The 14,299-nt window shown below is 60.4% G+C and overlaps 1 protein-coding gene across 2 annotated transcripts in view; it reads left to right on the top strand.

Moving 5' to 3' along the window:
• HPCAL1 (hippocalcin like 1) overlaps nucleotides 1-10,840 on the top strand; it is a 47,314-nt gene extending 36,474 nt beyond the window's left edge. For both annotated transcript variants that reach the window (XM_054180124.1, XM_054180123.1), the window contains 3 exons: nucleotides 5,885-6,286; nucleotides 8,404-8,509; nucleotides 10,511-10,840. In XM_054180124.1, the coding sequence (XP_054036099.1) occupies nucleotides 5,909-6,286; nucleotides 8,404-8,509; nucleotides 10,511-10,608 (582 nt within the window). In that variant the 5' untranslated portion in view covers nucleotides 5,885-5,908 and the 3' untranslated portion in view covers nucleotides 10,609-10,840. The remainder of the gene's footprint in view (nucleotides 1-5,884; nucleotides 6,287-8,403; nucleotides 8,510-10,510) is intronic.
• Nucleotides 10,841-14,299: the final 3,459 nt, after the last annotated feature.

Raw genomic sequence — 14,299 nt, 5'->3', positions numbered from 1 at the left:
TGGCTAATTCTCCCGCAGTGTAACCCAGGGCTGCTGGTTCTGCAGAGGGCGGTGCCGTGGCTGGCCCTTGCACAGCAGATGAGTGCATGGAGCAGAGCTCTCCTGTCCCAGGCGGAGCAGCCCAGCCTGGGCTCACACCAGCAGCGGGGCGCTGGGTGCTGGGCCGTGTCCCCTCTCCGGAAGGTTGCAGCTCCCTCTGCCTGCCCTGTGCTGCGCCCCCCGAGCCCGGCGCAGCCTGCAGGCGGCAGCCCTGCGGGGTGAGGCCGGCGCCGGGCTCTGCCTGCTGCAGCCCAGCGCGCAGGGAGGGAGCTGGCCGCTGGCCGCTGAGGCGGTGTGCAGACGGCTTCCTTGCGCTCCCGTGTTGTGTAAACAAACTCCAGTGATTGCTTTTTAAGCCCTGCCAGCTTTGCACAGCATCTGCAGATGAAATGGGGCTGGCTGCTTCTCCCTTGGTTTCGGTAGGGAAAACAAACCAAAAAGGAATGGGCAGAGGGAGATGAGGAAAATCCCACTCATGCTTTCTGCTGCTGGCTGCAGGCACAGGCTGCCCAATCTGCTCCCACCCAAATTAACCCAGTTTCCTAATTTACTTGAAATGTTTCTGTGCTTTTCTCATTGCCTGGGGAATATTTGCCCTTTACAGTTACAGGAGACCGTTATGGAGAGCTCCCTGAGGAGCTGCTGCTTTCCTGGGCCCAGCTCAGAGCTCATCTTTTCCTCACCAGCAGCAATTCAGGAATGTTTTGGGGAGTTTCGTGGTTCTTCTGTGGCTTTGTAGTGAATTTGTAGCCATGCAGGAGGAGCTGCTTTGGTGTGAGGGTGCTGGAGCCCTGGAGCAGGCTGCCTAGAGGGGTCGTGGAATCTCCTCCTCTAGTGAGATTCCAAACCCGCCTGGGTGTGTTCCTGTGCAGCCTGGTCTAGGTGACCCTGCCTTGGCAGGGGGGTTGCACTCAATGGTCTCCCAAGGCCCCCTCCAACCACCACCATTCTGTGATTCTCTGACAAGGTCCTCTCCCAGTGAGGGGCAGCACTGGCAGGCACAGCAGTGCCAGCATGCCCTGCCTCGTGCAGTGGCTGCAGCAGCTGGGCAGACACTGCCACTCTCACCTGCAGGTGCCTGTGCATGGGGCAAGCATCAGATGGTCCTCAGGTTCAGGCACTGATCCTCAGTGTCAGAGGCTAAATGACTTTTCCCTGTAAGTCAGCAATGTGATCCTGAGTAAAGTGCCTTGAGCAGACAGGAGCAGTCCAGGGACCTGCCAGTGGCTCTCAGGTTTCAGCCTCTGCAGCTGACTCCATGACTGCCGGCCTGGGAAGGTTCCTTCTGCAGAGCCATGTGGGACCTCTGTCGTCACCTTTCTTGGGCAAGCCAGGGAGGAGCTGCTGCTCTGCAGTGGGGTTTAGCCCAGACAGGGCATCAGGTTCTTGGGACCACACAGTCCCAGGGTCCCTGTTTATGCATAAACTCAGTCAGGGAGCTGGGTGAGGTCTGTCACCAGAAGGACTTTCAGTGACACACCTGAGTTGCTCCTGACCTTGCTGGAGCTGAAGGTGTGGCTGGCAGAGGGGGGATGGTCCTTCCCCTGCACCCCCTGCTCTCAGTAAAGCTGCTGGAAAGGATGCAGCTCCAAAGTGAGCTGATTGCTTCAGCAGTGTGGTGAAGTCGCCCAGAGGGAGAGGGTTGTGAAGATCCTTGGTGTGTTCAGTGTGGCTGCTGCTTCACTGGGCAGCTTTGGTTCCTGCTCCATGGAGGTCAGGGGCTGGACCTGCAGCCTCTCTGGCACCAGCCCTGTGCACCTCCAGCCCCAGGCTGGGGCTTTGGTGGCGTTCTTGGTGGAGGTTTCTCTTTTGTCTCACTGCTTCCCCTGTCCCCAGGAGGTGAGGGCACTCCTCCCTGCACTTCAGGCTGTGTCACAAGGTGCCCCTTTGGCTCTGAGCAGGCACTGGTGGTGTGTGAGCTGGGCACTGCTTGCCCTGGGCAGGACCAGGTGTCCACAGGCCCCTGTCTGCATCCTGGGCTCTCTCTGCTGCAGCACTCAGCACTTTGGGTGCTGGCTTTGGAGCGGGCACCAGACTGCTCTCCAGGGGCCATTGGCTGTGCCAGGCTCAGGGAGCTGCACCTTCCCCTCCCAGTTCAGACCAGGGCTGCTGGCTGACCCCAGCTACAATGTGGCCAGAGGACATTGTTATCAGCCTGTGTTCTGTGTGACCTTTTCCCACCACCAGTCATGTGTGGGTACCTGGGGTGCCCGAGGAGCCATCTCCCTGCTGCAGCTGGGGTCCTCAGGGCCTGTGTGCCATGGCTGAGATGAGTGATGGTGCTCCTGAAGTGTGGCAGCTCGTGCCAGTGGGGAGTGAGGCACTGCTGGTCTGCAGTCCTGAACCCAGGCTTTTCCTTGTCTCATCACCTCAAGGGCATCCTTTAGATGGTTTTTGTTACTTGCCTGAGAAGATCATGGAGCTCTGATAGGGCCCACAGAGAGCAGGGAGGTGACTGGGGACAGCCAGCATGGCTTCACCAAGGTGAGTCCTGCCTGACCAACCTGGTGGCTTTCTTCAATGGAGTGTGCAAGGGAAGGGCAATGGATGTCATCTGGCTGGACATCAGCAAGGCACTGGATGTGGTCACCCACAGCATCCTGCTCCCTAAACTGGAGGGAGGTGGGTTTGCTGGGTGGATGTTCAGTAGGTAAGGAATTGGCTGGGTGGTGACAGCCAGAGGGTGGTGGGCAGTGGCTCGATGTCCAGATGGAGACAGGTGACAAGTGGTGTCCCTCAGGGGTCCCTGCTGGGATGTCTCAGTGATGTAGGCAGTGGGATTGAGTGCACCCTCAGCAAGCCTGCAGATGACACCAAGCTGAGTCTGGGCTTCCCTGGCTGTAGCCCTGGCAGGGTGGGAAGGGAGAGGCAGGCAGCTGAGCTGGAGCTGGGTCTCTGCAGTGCTGGGTGCAGGATTGTCTCTCCCTTGCCTCCCACACCCACTGCAGTGAGTGGCTTGGCTGGTTAAACCCCCAGCCCTGCTCACAGGACTGCCCCCAGCTCCCCATGATCTCCATTAGCAGCTCTCCTCCAGGTGGTCTTGGGGCTGAATCAGCTGCAGTGCTGCTGGGAAGGGGCTTGATGGAAGCCTTTGATAGCAATGGAGCCAGCTGGGTGCCAGCAGCAGGGCTGCTGCCAGCACTAATGAGATCTTCAGGCAGCTCACTTTGGAGGAGCTACCTGCAACACCATTCACATGGCAGCAGGTTTGAGATGGGCTCTGATAAATTAGCCTTGGATATTTAATTACTGGTAACAAATTGTGACAACAGCTGCAGGGACATGTTTGGGTTCAGCTCCTCCAAAGCCATTCAGAAGCCTCACAAGCACCAAGGGCTTGAGTTAGAGCACTGCACAGTGCTGCTCTGCTGTAAGGGGAGGAAGGGCTGAAACCACCTGCAGTTTGTTCAGCATAGAGCTTTTGAGGCTGGTATTAAATGAGCATCCACTGGGGCTGTTCAGCCTGGAGAAGAGAAGGCTCCAGGGAGACCTCAGAGCAGCCTTCAGTACCTGCAGGGGCTCCAGGAGAGCTGGGGAGGGACTTGTGACAAGGGCTGGGAGTGCCAGGACGAGGGACAATGGCTTTGAGCTGGGAGAGAGGAGACTGAGGGTGGAGAGGAGGAAGAAAGTCTTGAGAGTGAGGCTGGGGAGACTCTGGCACAGGCTGCCCAGGGAGGCTGTGGCTGCCTCCTGCCTGGAGGTGTTCCAGGCCAGGCTGGATGAGGCCCTGAGCAGCCTGGGCTGGTGGGAGGTGTCCCTGCCCATGGCAGGGGGTTGGAGCTGGAGGATCTCTGAGGCCCCTTCCAACCCAACCCATTCCATGGATCTATGAATCTTGCAGCCAGCAGAGGAGTGACATCCAGTCAGTGGCACTCTGCTGCCTGGGGGCTGTGTTCTGGAGGGCACAGGGGTGCTAAAGGCATTCCAGAACAGGCAGAACAGGCTTTGGGGCTCTCCACTGCCAGCTGGCAGCTTCACCGTGCATTGCCCAGCCCTGTGAGTGATTAAAGCCGAGCTTATTTCTGCTTCACATGCAGCTCCTGTGCTGAGCCAGTGCTGCTGCCCCTGCCCCTCTCCCAGGGAGCTTGAGCTGGTGCCAGCGAGGCAGGAGCTGCTGTGGCACCAGGCATCCCCAAGCCAAAGGAGCTCGCTGAGGGAGGGCACCGGCGGTACCTGCTTGCCCAAGGACAGGAATGTGGTAGCAGAGTTGCTGCTCTTCAAAAGCAGAACACAACCTCTGTCACCTGCTCCAAGCTACTGTGCCTGCAGCTTGGCAGCAGCAGAGCAGAGCATTGTGCTTCCTGCCCTGGGCACTGTGGGGACAGTGGCTGCAGAAGGGAACAGTCAGAGGGAGTGGGAGCAGCTGGGAGTTACTGGTGGAACCGGGGTGGGGGGCAGCCCAGCGCTGCCCCAGGAGTGGTGCTGGCAGGAACTGGGAGCTGTGGCATCCCTGCCTGTTGGGAGCAAGCAGAGGGATGTTGGGGAAGGCTTGGCAAAGAGCAAGAAGGCAGTTTTGGAGCCGATCTGTGGGCAGCTCTGCTAGCAAAGGGAAGGGCTGGTGATGGGCAGGCAGCTGCTGGGCTGGAGCAGCTGCAGCCGTCTCTGAGCACAGAGCAGGATGTGGAGTGTCCTCATTGCTGAGGGGACACAGACCTAGCAGAGCAGCTTCACTTCAGCCGTGGAAAGCCTCTCTGCTGCAGAGCAGCTTCGTTTTGGCTGACCTTTAACTTTTTTTTTAGGTTCTTGTGCATGCCTGGGATTTTTGCTCTCTGGGAAGTGCTCAGCCCCTGCTGCACTTTCCATGGTCTCTGCCTGCTTTATTGCTCAGCTCTTGCAGTGTTGCTTACCTGCCTTTGCACCAGGCTGTGCACCAGGTCTGTGCTGGCCTGGCAGCTCCAGTTGGTGTTGCTGGGAAGCCATGAAAGGCTGGAAGGGATGAAAGCCAAAAGTACCTCATGGTTGCCTTCTTTGCTGTTGTTTGATGAGTGCAGACTGACCATGTCTCATCGTGCTGAGGGAACTGTCCTGTGGCTGGGCAGTGTCCCCTGCACCGTCACTCAGGCACCACAGGCACTGCCAGAGGAGGGCACAAACCCAGCCCCCTCCCAGGATCCCCATAAAATCCTGCAGCTGAACTGCCCTCTGCCCTCATCTGGCATCCTGAGCTTACTGAAGAAGCTGCTCTAAAAGTGTCACCCCACAGGCCTGGAGAGGGCTGCTGTGCCAAACCTGCCTTCAAAAGCCTTTGCTGTGCTTATCTGGGGGCAGAGGGTCTCACTCTGGGAAGGATGAAGCCCCTTGTGCTGCTGTCCCTGCAGGAGGGAGGAGATGCTCCCTAAGCCAGGGAGTTTGGAGAGCATCAGGCTGATGCACATGCAGCTGGCACAGAGCCACCTGCCCTCCCTGCCCCTTCATGCCTCCCTGCTTTCACTTGGGAGCAGACAGGTTTGACTCTGTATGGCCACTGCTGTCCCCTCCTGCTCCATCATGGCAGCAGGGCACCCTTTGGGCTGGGCCAGGCTTTGGGACCCACGACAGAGGAGCAAGACCCTAGCAGAGAGATCAGATGCTGAGTGTGATTATTTCCCGAATCCCAGCGATCGATGACGAGGGTCAGTATGTCCCAGGCGGTCCCTCCCAAACCGCCTGCCCTCGTCTTTGCTGGTAGCTGAGAGCCTAGAGGAGACCAGAGGAGGGGAGGTGTTCTCGGGGTGGCTTGTGCCAGCCTTTCTCTGCTCCTCCCCGGCCTGGCTAGGCAGGGTCTGCGTGCTCGCCGGGCTGCCCGGCCCCTCGCCGGTCGGCTCCGCGGGGCCGGGGCTCAGGCTGCCGCTGTTCCGCCCTGCAGCGCTGCCCCCGCGCCCGGCAGAGGATGGGGAAGCAGAACAGCAAACTGCGCCCCGAGGTGCTGCAGGACCTGCGTGAGAACACCGAGTTCACGGACCACGAGCTGCAGGAGTGGTACAAGGGCTTCCTGAAGGACTGCCCCACAGGCCACTTGACCGTGGAGGAGTTCAAGAAGATCTACGCCAACTTCTTCCCCTACGGCGACGCCTCCAAGTTCGCCGAGCACGTCTTCCGCACCTTCGACACCAACGGCGACGGCACCATCGACTTCAGGGAGTTCATCATCGCGCTCAGCGTCACCTCCCGCGGCAAGCTGGAGCAGAAGCTCAAGTGGGCGTTCAGCATGTACGACCTGGACGGCAACGGCTACATCAGCCGCGGCGAGATGCTGGAGATCGTGCAGGTGAGGCCCCGGCCCCCGCGGCCCCGGCCCCGGCCCCCGCGGTGCAGCGCGGCCCCGGCCCCCGCGGCTGGGCTCTGCGGTAGCCTCAGCGCAGCACTGAGCTGGGCTGGCTCGCAGGATGGCTCTGATGGGCTCTGCGGTAGCCTCAGCGCAGCACTGAGCTGGGCTGGCTCACAGGATGGCTCTGCTGTAGCCTCAGCTCAGCACTGAGCTGGGCTGGCTCACAGGATGGCTCTGATGGGCTCTGCTGTAGCCTCAGCGCAGCACTGAGCTGGGCTGGCTCACAGGATGGCTCTGATGGGCTCTGCTGTAGCCTCAGCTCAGCACTGAGCTGGGCTGGCTCACAGGATGGCTCTGATGGGCTCTGCGGTAGCCTCAGCGCAGCACTGAGCTGGGCTGGCTCACAGGATGGCTCTGATGGGCTCTGCTGTAGCCTCAGCTCAGCACTGAGCTGGGCTGGCTCACAGGATGGCTCTGATGGGCTCTGCTGTAGCCTCAGCACTGAGCTGGGCTGGCTCACAGGATGGCTCTGATGGGCTCTGCTGTAGCCTCAGCTCAGCACTGAGCTGGGCTGGCTCACAGGATGGCTCTGATGGGCTCTGCTGTAGCCTCAGCACTGAGCTGGGCTGGCTCACAGGATGGCTCTGATGGGCTCTGCTGTAGCCTCAGCGCAGCACTGAGCTGGGCTGGCTCACAGGATGGCTCTGATGGGCTCTGCTGTAGCCTCAGCTCAGCACTGAGCTGGGCTGGCTCGCAGGATGGCTCTGATGGGCTCTGCGGTAGCCTCAGCTCAGCACTGAGCTGGGCTGGCTCGCAGGATGGCTCTGATGGGCTCTGCTGTAGCCTCAGCACTGAGCTGGGCTGGCTCACAGGATGGCTCTGATGGGCTCTGCTGTAGCCTCAGCTCAGCACTGAGCTGGGCTGGCTCACAGGATGGCTCTGATGGGCTCTGCGGTAGCCTCAGCTCAGCACTGAGCTGGGCTGGCTCGCAGGATGGCTCTGATGGGCTCTGCTGTAGCCTCAGCACTGAGCTGGGCTGGCTCACAGGATGGCTCTGATGGGCTCTGCTGTAGCCTCAGCTCAGCACTGAGCTGGGCTGGCTCACAGGATGGCTCTGCTGGGCTCTGCGGTAGCCTCAGCTCAGCACTGAGCTGGGCTGGCTCACAGGATGGCTCTGATGGGCTCTGCGGTAGCCTCAGCTCAGCACTGAGCTGGGCTGGCTCACAGGATGGCTCTGCTGGGCTCTGCTGTAGCCTCAGCTCAGCACTGAGCTGGGCTGGCTCACAGGATGGCTCTGATGGGCTCTGCGGTAGCCTCAGCTCAGCACTGAGCTGGGCTGGCTCACAGGATGGCTCTGCTGGGCTCTGCTGTAGCCTCAGCTCAGCACTGAGCTGGGCTGGCTCGCAGGATGGCTCTGATGGGCTCTGCTGTAGCCTCAGCTCAGCACTGAGCTGGGCTGGCTCACAGGATGGCTCTGCTGTAGCCTCAGCTCAGCATTGAGCTGGGCTGGCTCACAGGATGGCTCTGATGGGCTCTGCTGTAGCCTCAGCTCAGCACTGAGCTGGGCTGGCTCACAGGATGGCTCTGATGGGCTCTGCTGTAGCCTCTGCTCCTCCCACCCTGGGGAGGCTGCTGGGCACATGGTCCCCAGAGGGACGCTGGGCAGGGGTCTATGGTGGGACCTCCAGGGTGCAGATGAGGAAGGGGCCCAGGAGACAAACAGGGCCCTGTGCAGCTGGCGCTCCTCACTCTGCTTGCTGCTGGCCCCACACGTCCGCCCCAGAGCCACCAGAGGGGCAAGGGCTCAGCCCAGCTGCAGCCAGCTCAGCCACAGACCGTTGCCTCCTGTGCTTCAGCTCTCGTCTGGGCCCTGACTCTCAGTTCAGCTGCCCCAGCAGCGTGGGAGCTCCTGCTGGAGCAGGCTGAACGCCACAAAAGCTGCAGTCAGAAGGTGCTGCCCGTTGGGGTTTGTGAAGCCCTGCCGCTGCCTGCCGGGGTCAGCTGCCTCTTGTGTTGCTCACAGGCTTGCATTCTTTAGCCCTGTGTCTCAGCCCTGATGCTTTGCTGGTCGAGTCCTGACTCTGTGTCTTCTGGGTTTCCCTTTTTTTAACACTCAGGCAATCTACAAAATGGTTTCATCAGTAATGAAAATGCCAGAGGACGAATCCACTCCCGAGAAGCGAACAGACAAGATCTTCAGACAGATGGACACAAACAATGATGGTAGGGTCTCCACCAGCACCCCTTGGGAGGCTCTGGAAATAGAGGTCCAGCATTAGTAGAGGCAGAGGGAGGGTATCTGGGGACAGGGGGTAGAGGGCAGCGGTGTCCCTGCCAGTGCCTTTGGTCTCTGCCTGGCCTCGGTGAGCACCTCCAGTCCATAACAGACAGGGTGAGGAAGTGGGCAGCAGGGGAAGGGGTGTTGGGGAGGCAGTCCCCCAGCATTTCATGGTTAATACCCTTTGCAAAGGCTCCTCTGAAACTCTTCTGAGTCCAGGGCCTTAGGTTGTTTTCTCTGGGGGCAGCATGACCCAGGCAGGTTTTGCTCCTGATGCCCTCGGTAGGGTTGCTCTGCGGGGCTGGCTCTCAGTGATGCAGGCTGGGGGTGTGCTTGGGTGCCTGAATGACAAAAATCCTCTGGCTCCTTGATGCTTCCTGTGCATGTGTGTGACATGTGTGCCGGTCCCCATGGCCACATGCTCCTGCAGTGTTCACTCCATTGCAGTGTGCACAGCAGAGGATCACAGCAGCTCCTGAGCCAGTGAGGGAGCCACCTGAGCAGTGATGTGACAGCCTGCCCCCCACAGCCCCTCCACCTGAGCTGGTTTATTGCCTTAGGCTCAGAAACACCAGGGAAAATGGAGCCATTCCCTCTGCCCTGCTGTTGTGTTTCCTCTCATCCCAGCCAAGGTGAAGTGGCAGTGGCAGAGGTGGCAGCAGCTGCCCATGTCCAAATCATGGAGCTGTGTCCCACTGCTGAGCTCAGCAGGAGCAAAGATTTGGTCCCAGCGCTGAACTGGAAAGATGTGAGCTTGTCAGAGAAAGGGTTTGACTCACAGGATCACTGGATGTTAGGGACTGGAAGGGACCTCTGGAGATTTATTAGATCCCCTCTCAAGTCTTCTCCAGACTAAAAAGCCCCAGGTCTGAGCCTTTCCTTACCAGGCAGTGCTCCAGTCCCTTCACCACCCTTGTCTCCAGCAGATCCCTGTCCCTCTTGAACTGGGGAGCCCAGCACTGGATGCAGTATTCCAGGTGAAGTCTCATCAGGGCAGAGTAGAGGGGGAGGAGAACCTCCCTGGATCTGCTGGACACACTCTCTGAATGCACCCCAGGAGCCCATTGGCCTTCTTGGCCACCAGGGCACATTGCTCTCCCTGAATGCACCCCAGGAGCCCATTGGCCTTCTTGGCCACCAGGGCACATTGCTGTCCCATGCAGAACTTGCTGCCCACCAAGGTAATTTGATGGCTACGTTTTGCATCTGCTGCTGCGGCCCCTGGGGCAGATTCCTTGCTGTAGTCCTCAAGTATTTGATCTTTGACTTCATCCAAAGGAGCATTTCACCCCCTGGCTCCACACGTGGAGGGCCCTAAAACAAGACCATTGCAGCGTTCCTGCTCTGCAGAAAGCTGCGGCACCGGCAGAGGTGCAGCAGAGCGGTGGCCGCAGAACGGGCTGTAGGCAGCCTCCATCTGCTGCGCTTTGCTGCTGAGAGAAATCCCTCCTGCTCCCCAGAAGGTGCCAGCCCTGCAGTGCCAAGCGTGGGAAAGTGCTCCTGCTGGCTGGAAACGTTTCTGCTGCCCCATCTGGCTGTGGCACATCGCAGACAGGTTTTGATTGGTGCTTTGCAGTGTTGCGAGGAGAGGGCGAAGCTGATAGATGCCCTGATGGCTCTGAGGATTCCTTTCCAAGCTGATAAAAACTGTGGGAAATAGTCTGGGAGCACAGCCTGAAAGCCAGACCTGAGGACAGAAGTGTGCCACAAGGTTTGGAGTTTCTGTGCCTGCTGCAAGGAGCTTGGCTCATCCCTCCCTGTCTGACCAGGCTTGGGTGCTGGCCACCAAGCTCAGTCCTTCCCCCATGCCCACGGCAGACCCAGCCTGGGTGCAGGACTCTGCACTTGGCCTTGTTGAGCCTTGGCTTCGTCTGGCAGTTTAAATGTTGGTTGGTGGCATCAAGTGACCTTAGAAAAGAGACAGCTTTGTCCTTCCTGCCTTTCAGGTAAGCTGTCCCTGGAAGAGTTCATCAAAGGTGCCAAGAGCGACCCCTCCATCGTGCGGTTGCTACAGTGCGACCCCAGCAGCGCCAGCCAGTTCTGACTGCAGCGGACATTGCGCCCAGCGCCCCGGGCCGGCCTCCCCCTGGGCCGGCCTCCCCCCGGGCTGGCCTTCCCCGGGCTGGCCTGGCCCCGGCTGGCCTGCCCCCAGCTGGCCTGCCCCAGGCTTTGCTCGCAAATGGATGCCTTCTCCCCCACCTCCCCACTGGCAGACCCTCCGTGTGCGTCCCCAGTGACACCAGTGCAGCTCCCTGTCGGCAGCTCCCCCGGGCTCCGTGCGGTGCCGCGGCTCTGTGCGGCGCTGCAGCTCCATGCGGTGTCATGGCTCCGTGCAGCACTGCAGCTCCATGTGGTGTCGTGGCTCTGTGCGGCGCCGCAGCTCCATGTGGTGTCGTGGCTCTGTGCGGCGCCGCAGCTCCATGCGGTGTCGTGGCTCCATGCAGCACCGCAGCTCCATGTGGTGTCGTGGCTCCGTGCAGTGCTGCAGCTCCATGCGGTGTCGTGGCTCCGTGTGGCGCCGCAGCTCCGTGCGGTGTCGTGGCTCCATGCAGCACCGCAGCTCCATGTGGTGTCGTGGCTCCGTGCAGTGCTGCAGCTCCATGCGGTGTCGTGGCTGCGTGCGGCGCCGCAGCTCCGTGCGGTGTCGTGGCTCCGTGCGGTGTCGTGGCTCCGTGCAGCACCGCAGCTCCATGTGGTGTCGTGGCTCCGTGTGGCGGCGCAGCTCCATGCGGTGTCACAGCTCTATGCGGTGTCGTGGCTCCGTGCAGCACCGCAGCTCCATGCGGTGTCGTGGCTGCGTGCGGCGCCGCAGCTCCGTGCGGTGTTGTGGCTCCGTGCGGTGTCGTGGCTCCGTGCAGCACCGCAGCTCCATGTGGTGTCGTGGCTCCGTGCAGTGCTGCAGCTCCATGCGGTGTCGTGGCTCCGTGTGGCGCCGCAGCTCCATGCGGTGTCACAGCTCCATGCGGTGTCGTGGCTGCGTGCGGCGCCGCAGCTCCGTGCGGTGTCGTGGCTCCGTGCGGTGTCGTGGCTCCGTGCAGCACCGCAGCTCCATGTGGTGTCGTGGCTCCGTGTGGCGGCGCAGCTCCATGCGGTGTCACAGCTCTATGCGGTGTCGTGGCTGCGTGCGGCGCCGCAGCTCCACGCAATGCTGCGGCTCCAGGCGTGCCCAGCGCTCGTCAGGTGTTTCCGTGCAGCGGGGAGGCGCGCGAGGCGCCGCTGGGACACCGCACCGCGGCCCTCGGGCAGGTGGTGGCCCAGGAGGTTCGTAGAGCGGTTGGGGTTGGAAGGGCCCTTGCAGGTGGTCTGGATGCCAGGCAGGGCCTTGACCGACGCAGCTAATTTATTTTGCTTGAGGAGTTCCTGTGTTCAATGAAAATGGACTGAGTGGAGGAGGGAGGCCAAAAAAACAGGCAAAAAAGGCAAAAAAAAAAAAGCAGCTTTTCTGGGCATGGTTCCAAGGGTCCTTCTGAGGGAGACTGCTTGCACTCACCTAATGGTCTTCTGTTTCTTTTAATATATATAAATTATATATATATGGTGAAGTCCAATTTTAAATATTTAGGGCATCTATTTAAGGCACAAATTAGACCCTGAGCTTTGTTTCCTCTAGCTGTCTGTGGCTGGCCCAGCTCTGGGCTTCGTGTGTGGTGCTGACGCTTTAGCGAGTGGCTGTTGCGGCGGTGCATGCCTAGCGGTCCCTGGCTCCCGTTCACTCCTGAATGCAAACCTTCGTTCCTCTCTGCTGCCGGCGCTCCAGCACCTCTGCATTGAGCAAGGCCTGGCGGGAGCCCCCGCTCGCGCTCTCTTCCTCACTGGAGCCCAACTCGCTGGTGGCTCAGTGGCTTCTGGGTGCCCCGAGGTGTCGTGGCTGGCACTGCTGTGCTGCACCTGGCTGCACCTCCTCCCCTGCTCTCGGTCCGTGGTAGTCTCGTGCATTCCAGTGTTATTTAATATCTGCCTACTGCCAAGAGATACTCATTCAAATAAAAGGCTACTTTTCTTGTCACTGCCTCTCTTGCCTAACCCACAAGCTCCCAGTGTCGTGTGCCTGGGAGCAGGACCGGCCTGCCTGCCCCGGCCTCCCAGCCTGGCCACGGCGCACAGCGGCGGCTGTGGCTGGGGTAGGGCAGCAGTGTTGGTGCTGTGGGATCCTGCTCCACAGCACCAGGGAATGGTTTGGGTTGGAAGAGCCCTCTGAGAGCATCCAGTCCAACCAGCAGCCCAACACCACCGTGGGCCACTAAACCAAGGGGCCATGGCCACAGGGCTCTGGAACACCTCCAGGCATGGGGACTCCACCACCTCCCTGGGCAGCCTCTGCCAGGCCCTGACCTCTCCTGCACCAAAGACATTTTGCCTCCTCTCCAGCCCAGCCCTCCCCTGGCACACTCCAGGCCATTGCCTCTCCTGCTGTCCCCTGAGCCTGGGGAGCAGAGCCCAAGCCCAGCTCCCTGCAGCCTCCTCTCAGGGAGCTGCAGAGAGCAATGAGGTCTCCCTCAGCCTCCTCTGCTCCATACTGAACACCCCCAAGGCCCTCTCCACAGCCCTGTTCTCCAGACCCTTCCCCAGCTTCTCTGGACCTGCCCCAGCTCCTCAATGTCCTTCTGGGAGTGAGGCTCCCAAAACTGAACCCAGCACTCAAGCTCTGGCCTCCCCAGTGCCCATCACAGCCATGGTCACTTCCCTGCTCCTCCTGGCCGCACCATCCCTGCTCCATGCCAGCTGGGCAGTTCCATGGTGAGGATGGCAAGGTTACAGCTCAGGGTGTGCTGGATGCAGGGCAGCTCAAGGCCATGCAGGGGAAGCTGCTGGCCCATGTGTGGGCTGCTGTGACCACGGATTTATGGAGCAATGGCATCTCTGCCCTGTCAGGTACCAGGGATGTGCTGCTGGAGCAGCCGTTGGCAGCCTGGAGAGCAGCTCCCAGCTTCAAGTCTGCAGGCTCCAGCCTGCCCCTGGTGCAGGGCTTGGTGTCAGAGGCTGTGGCCTGGGGAAGTGTTTGGCACACAGCTAAGTCCTTTGTGCAGTGTCCTGGCAGTGGGCAGCTGCCACTGCTCTCAGGAGAGAGGTGGTTGCCAGGTCCGAAGGGAAGGCCCTGCTGGGTCAGCCATGGTCTGCAGCTCAGGGTCGTGTGGCACTGCTGGGCAGAGAACCGTGCTCATTTTTTCCTGGCAATCTGTAGCTGAGCTACAGAACCTTGAACTGGGGGCTGCAGCCCTGAGAGGCAGGGAGGGCAGTCAGGAGCCTGCCTGCCTGCCTTTCCCAGGAGGACCCAGCAAGAAAAGCTAATTAAAAAAAGCAATTAATGGGTGCTTGAAGTCTGTCTGCAGCCCTTTGTGTTGGTGCAGCCTGGCTGGCTGCCCGCAGATGTGCTGCTGGTGAAGGTGCTGCAGATGCTCCTACACTGCTGGCTTTCTGCCCTAGCTGGGCAGTGCTCGCTGAGGTGCACAAGACTTAGGTGTTGGTGGGCACCATGGGCTCTGGCAGCTCCTTGCAGGGGCACCCTGGGAAAGCATCTCTGACCTTGTGGCAGGATGGTGCCTCTGCGAGGGCCACAGCACTGCAGTCCGGTTTGTGCCAGGCATGAGGTCCTGTTCTTGGGTACCCAAGGCCATGAAAGCTGCTTGGCTGTGGCCTTCAGAAGTGCAGCAGCTCTCTGGCATCCTTGAGCTGCTCCTGGAAGTGAGGGTTTTGGCAGCTTTGCCGCCTTCTCCTGGCATCACCCCTCTCCTGGT

The sequence above is a fragment of the Dryobates pubescens genome, chromosome 3 (assembly GCF_014839835.1).
Source record: "Dryobates pubescens isolate bDryPub1 chromosome 3, bDryPub1.pri, whole genome shotgun sequence".
Taxonomy (NCBI): domain Eukaryota; kingdom Metazoa; phylum Chordata; class Aves; order Piciformes; family Picidae; genus Dryobates; species Dryobates pubescens.
Note: the sequence above shows the minus strand (reverse complement) of the source record. Positions and strands in the feature narration are given on the sequence as shown.